Source organism: Magnolia sinica, chromosome 11 (assembly GCF_029962835.1).
Source record: "Magnolia sinica isolate HGM2019 chromosome 11, MsV1, whole genome shotgun sequence".
Taxonomy (NCBI): Eukaryota; Viridiplantae; Streptophyta; class Magnoliopsida; order Magnoliales; family Magnoliaceae; genus Magnolia; species Magnolia sinica.
This window is the reverse complement of record NC_080583.1, coordinates 22,822,686-22,829,169: the sequence shown is the minus strand read 5'-3', so window position 1 is coordinate 22,829,169 and position 6,484 is coordinate 22,822,686. Positions and strand designations below refer to the sequence as shown.

At 40.7% G+C, this 6,484-nt stretch overlaps 1 protein-coding gene across 1 annotated transcript; it reads right to left on the bottom strand.

Moving 5' to 3' along the window:
• Positions 1–4,688: 4,688 nt before the first annotated feature.
• Positions 4,689–5,103, bottom strand: LOC131218060 (uncharacterized). The gene has a single exon (XM_058212745.1). The coding sequence runs from the start codon at positions 5,101–5,103 to the stop codon at positions 4,798–4,800; it is 306 nt and encodes a 101-aa protein (XP_058068728.1). The 3' UTR covers positions 4,689–4,797.
• Positions 5,104–6,484: the final 1,381 nt, after the last annotated feature.

The window sequence follows — 6,484 nt, the reverse complement described above, 5'->3', positions numbered from 1 at the left end:
TGGTATGGGACACTGTGTTCGTGCTGTTGGCCTACGCTGAGGTGACGAGCCTCCCGTAGTGACTACGAGTATAAACTCTTGAATTTGCCTATCGACTGCTTTTCATTAGGAGTGATGCCCTAGAACTTGCATATTGTATGTGCTTAACTAGGCTTGACGACCCTAGATAGATCCTTCGGTTCGGCTCAATGATATAAAGGGAGGTACCCTAGCTTCCCAAACCTGCTGTATGAAAGCTTAACTAAGTACTCGGCTAAAATGACCATACATCGCATTGCATTAGTTAGGATGTGCTTTGAAGATGAAGTTGCACTATTTTGAGGGAGTGCTGTCATATGCGAAATAGGTTGTCAGAGTCGCTTGTGAGGGACCTTTAGTGTAAGAGCATATATCATTACTTGCACTCCATTCCTGCATTAACAAGAGTAGTTAGGAAGTGATTGTTATGTTGCTTTATCATTACTCTTTATTTGACTTGATAACATGTTAACTTTTGCCTTATAGTACCACTGAGTTGGCCACTCATTCCCATTCTTGGACAGTATTTTAAAACACCAACTAGACTCTAGTTTAAATGCAAGTACTGATGAAGTTTATGCGACAGAGCAGGACTTTATGGATGAAGAGGAGTTCTCCTACTTTCAGCTCTCGGGCGGGTCGATATAGACCTCGTGCCGATGCGCAGGGACTACATGGATATTTGGCTTAGTTGAACACATTTACTTTTTCACATTTTGTTCATTTTAAAATAATACATGTATATATTCAGCCCGGTTACATACTTATACTCTGGAGGTTGTGAAATACTTACATGCTTAAATATATATATGTTTCAGACTTCCGCTTGCTTAGTTTAATTATATCCGGAGTATGATATGCTGTTTTAGTATAATCTCATTCATGTTTAACTCGTTAATATGGGCGAAACCTAAACATCATTATCCATATTATATAAGTGATGTGCTGGATTTCAGGAGTAGAGCTTTACTCGACCCTCGAAATTCAGGGCGTTACACCTAGACACCTGTGCCACATGTCAATAGCTGAATCTTTCACTACATTCAACCCAACCTTACACATATTGACAATTGCCTTGTAAAGGGTACAACACTTCTTTCCTCTGACCACGATCAATGAACCCTTAATGAGCTTTCAGCGCTCACCAACAAATCGGCTTTTATAACCATCATCATCCAACCTTCCTATCGACATTAAGTTGAGACGAAGGTCTGAAATGTGCCTCACATCTCTGAGAACTAATATGCAACCCACATCGGTTTTTACACAAATATCACTGACCCCTACAATCTTTGATACGCCAGAATTTTCCATCTTCCCGGTCCCAAAGTCACGTGACTTGTATCTTGTAAAGAAGTCCCTGCGTGGAGTTGCATAAAACGAGGTTTCCGAGTCTATCACTCAGTCGGTGTCTTGACTCGTAGCCATGAGACAAATATCATGATCTGCAGAAAGAATATTTACAACGTCACCATCTGAAGCGACCGCAGTAAAATCTAATTCATATTCCTTCTCATTTCCTTTTCCTTTCTTATCGTTCTTATTCTTACAACATTCATACTTATAGTGGCCCTTCTTGCCACAATTTTAGCATTCAACATTTTTCCTAGTACTCGACTTGCCTCTTGATTTATCTCGGGCCTTCCTACTTTTTCTGTTCTTTCCTCTCTCCCATTCTTGTGTCAGAAGGGCCTCTTGTTGAGTAGACCTCTGAGACTTCCTCCTTGTGTCCTCATTGAAAAGACAGGTAGTTACCTACTCCATAAATACGTTTATGTTTGACGCGGAGTTACTTAGAAACACCACAAATGTCTCCCAACTATTAGGCAATGAGCTAAGCAATAGTAAAGCGTATAATTCATCATCCACGATCATCTTCATAGCGGAGAGTTGGTTCAAAATATTGCTTACCTTTTTCATATGCTCAGCCACAGAATTACCATTTTTGAACTCTAGATTCATAAGTCGTCATATCAGGAAAATCTTATTGCCGCCTGTCTTCCTCTCATACAGCTCTTGCAGTTTCAGCCATGGGCTAGCAGCTGAGGTCTCCGTATACACATGGTGGAATACAGAATCGTCCAACCATTATCTAATAAACCCCACCGCCTTTCAATCTAATTTCTTCCAATCATCATCTGTCATATCCTTTGTTTTTGCTGATATGCATAAGATTGGAGCATTCAAGTCCTTGCAATAAAGCAAGTCCTCCATCTTAGCCTTCCATATGGTCTAGTTAGAACCATTGAGACTGATAATCATTAATGAGCCACCTTTCATAATTTAGAATCAATCTCACTCCGTTCAAACAACCTCGCTCCGATACCACTTTGTTGGGGTCTGTTGCACAAAACCTTAGGATTTAGCCTCCCAAAAACACCAGAATTATGAGATAATAAAGCAATAAAATAAATCAAAGCACAAACCACACAACAGAAAAGATTTTATATACAAAAACCTCAAAGAGGTAAAAACCACGAGACCTCGTCCAGATCAACAATCCACTATGAAGTAGAATGTTACAACCGATCACAAGCACACACTGCTTGGATCAAACCTTTTTCACTCACGCAGGAGTGGATAAACAATAAGAGAATAAAAGAAAAACGGAGAGATCTCACCGATTACGAGGACGTATAAGCGCTGAGACGGCGAGTGCACAGTAGATCACCTCTACGAGCAGAACCTCCATCCACAAGTTTCCTCTCTCTCTCCCTTTCTCTCTCCTTCCCTCTCACCTTGGTCGTGAAAACCCTTAGAATACCCTTCTCAATACCTTAGGAAAGCCTTAGGGACACCTATTTATAGTTTAGACAATTTCCCTTTCGTACCTCTGCGAAACCGCCTCCAATTTCCGCAGTCCGCACAAAATTCGGACTGAATCTGCGTAGCCTCGACTAGTTGAGCAGAGTCCTCGACTGGTCGAGCCTGTTCACTCGACCGGTCGAGCACCATTCACTGAGCTCGCTGGACTTTGAGTCAAGTGACCCTCGACTGGTCGAGCACTGTTCACTCGACTGGTCGAGCAGTCCACTCGACTGGTCGAACAGTGCGGTGAAACACTTCGATTTTCAACCGGCTGCACTATCTTTCATCTGAACTGAGGAGGAAAATCCATCAGATAGAACATCCACCACAAGAAATAGTGTAGGTAGAGCATCCACCATTAAATCTTCCTTTGGGGCCTACCATGATGTTTATTTGACATCTAACTGACCATAAGGTCTTTGGGCCGGCCTCAAAAAGAAAACAGATTCAAAGTTCAAGTGGACCCCACCCCCTCATGAAATAATAGTGACCGAATGTCTACCTTTGAAAACTTCCTAGCCCCACCATACCGTTTATTTGCCATCTAACTAGTTGATCGCGTCAGTCACACAAACCTTGATGAAGGGAAAATACAAGTATCAGCTTCATCCACAAGCTCCAATGGACCCCACTCGAAGGAGGAGTGGTGATTAAAGGCCCACCCAGCCAAATTGTGCCAGATGTGCGGTTGAAGGTAACCACTATATTGGAACGGTGGTGAACTATCACCATGTGCAGTGCATTTAGATCATGTGCTTCATTTCTCCCGGTGGCTAAGTAATTTAACTTCTGCCATCAGCATTTTAAAAAAATAAATTTACTTATTTGGTTGCATCCAAACAAGCCTTCAATAAGTAAGCTAGATCTTTCATAGAAGTGGGTCCCACTTAGGCTCGGACCATGCATAATCATCACAGCCGAATCAGGTTACAACATTGATCATGCACTACTCTTTTTCTTCATTTGGACACTGAATCAGACTACAACTAGAACTCCTAGAATTAGTAACTTACTAGTTATAGACGGTTGTGATGCCTACGAGTGCGCAAGGTTTTCAGCCAAAAATAACAAGTGTCCTATTTGGCTTCACATGCTATTCTCTTAATTATTCTAAGTACTTTTCAAACTCCTAAAGCCCAACGGAAGAATTATAATCAAACTAAAACTTACTATTTATAGTAAAAATGAAATTAAAATGGGATTTCAATCGAAATTAAAATGGGATTTCAACCATAGATCTGGTGGTATTTTGCAAATTCAGTGTGGGCAACCTAGCATAGTGGAGTTGGGTGGCTAAAGTAGTTTGTCCTATCCCAAAATCATATATGGTGCATTGAATAACTCATTCCGGATTGCGAGATACGCCCATTTTAAGGTCTGACGGTCCGGATCACTTCTGTCGTCAACAGGCCTTTTCTAATCCATCTTGGCCATGAAACTGTCCGTGACCCACTCTGCATCAGTATACTACTAAGATACTCTTGGGTCCTCTTGGCCCAGTTTAATGAACAGCTCTGATCACATCCGATCCTTCAACGTCAAAAAAAAAAACAAAATAAAATAAAATAAAATAAATTGCCATTGAATCCGTTCGTGCATCCACACGCCGGCAGACATTACCCATTTCAAAACATTTCAAAACAGCTAGTAGCCCCAAATATGGGAGATCACCAATATCAGAAATCACACTGATCCACTCAATAACTGGGCCACACCTGTATATTGAGTCAGACCTTCGGTTGTCAACTGATTCCAACTGGGTGGCTGAGATATTTGCTCCGAATAATCTCCACTACAAGGCCCATTGTTTCAACGGTACTAAGGTCCTACAAAGCCAAACGTTAGGAATTGAAGGATAATACTTACCACAAGTTATGATATATCATTGAGAGAGAGAGAGAGAGCACCCCACTTTCATGCAAGATGGATGGTACAAAATCCACCATTTATTTTCCATGATCATAAGATCACCTACGTTGAATAGGTGACACAGCTACACTTGCATTCATTCATGCATTTCTTACATTTTGATAAGCGTGGCCCACTTTTGCATGAGTCACACTTCTTTATGCACTTAACTTGGGATGATCCGTGCCATAGACAGCCAGCCATGCAACGTAACACGGATTTACAATTCGGACAATCGCACTTTAACTGTTTAAGAATGCAGTCTTTGCATCCATTATCTTTAGTCGTGCAAGAGAAACAAGAAGACACCAACAACAACATCAACACCACATATGCTATCAAGATCGAGCCTTTCCTCATCTTCTCCATCTTTCTTCACAAACTCATGGTCGTAGGTGCTACCCTTTTTATATTCATACGGGGTGGATCAGGTTTTACTAGGTAACACCTTAATATGTGTTACCCTTATTTGTGTGGGGCCCACCTTGATAAAGTTTTTTATATCTACACCGTTCATCTGTCTTTTCATCTCAATTTAGAACATTATCGTAAAACTCAAAGCAGATCGAAATCTCTAATTGACAACAATACTTGAAAGGACCGTAGAAAATTTTTTGAAGGCCAAGAAAGTTTTGGATCAAGCTGATATTTATGTTTCTCCTCATCTAGGTCTATTTGACCTTAACAACTGGTTGGATGGAAAATAAACATTAGGGATCTGCTTACAATGGGCCTTGGGAAATTTTTAATAATAGGTGTTCAATCATCACTATTTCCTCAGGTGTGGTTCACCTCATGAGACTTGGATCTACTTAATTTTTTTGATCAGTCCTAAAATGGTATAGAAAAATAGATGGACAGCCTAACACATCATAGAGATGGGCCCACACGGTAAGGATAACACCTAATAGGCTACCACATGCATCTATGGGAGAGGCTGTATTAGTAATTCACCGTCCAAAATCCAAATTGTGGATGGAGGTTGACTCAGGAAACTAAAATCGTCTAATATTTCAGAATTTGGATCACTCACTACTTTAATTTAACCGTTCATTTGATAGAGATAATTGGACGTTTGGGATTGCTTGATTAATGTAATTTTTGATGTGGGCTGCATCCATAACCTACACAATAATTTGGACGGTGTGGATAGTTGTACATGAGTGCCACGTGTGAGGAGGATGACTCACCACCATTTTCTAAATGATTGGGAATAGCTGTAGGTGTATTACCCGGCATTTCATATCTACTGTTGGGGAGAAATTGAACAATATGACGCCACCTTTTACCCGGCGTCTTTTGAGGGCGCTCCCAAACTTTACTTTACCAAAATAAACCATTCTGTACGGATACACTATTTGCAGACCAAATACTCTTCATTCATGGTGGGTGAATACCTTCTACTACGGTTATAATCCGTATGCATAGGTATTGTCATCTGCAAATAGTGTGTCCGTGTAGAATGGTTTAATCTATGAAAGTAAAGTTTGGGAGTTCTCTGAAAAGACGCCGGGTAAAAGGTAGCGTTTACAGTGGTCAATTTCTCACTCTTGGGAGTAACTATTTTGGATGAGCATACGCCCAGAAATTTCATATGTATGAATATATGTGATTACGTTAAACCGTCCAAATAGTGGGACCCACGTCAGAGAGTCCATGAACTTAACGTCAGATTGATTGGAGAATTCTCACCTCTGATTGTTAGGCATTTTCTCGTTGAATTTGGACCATTGAAAACTTTCCACTTTGC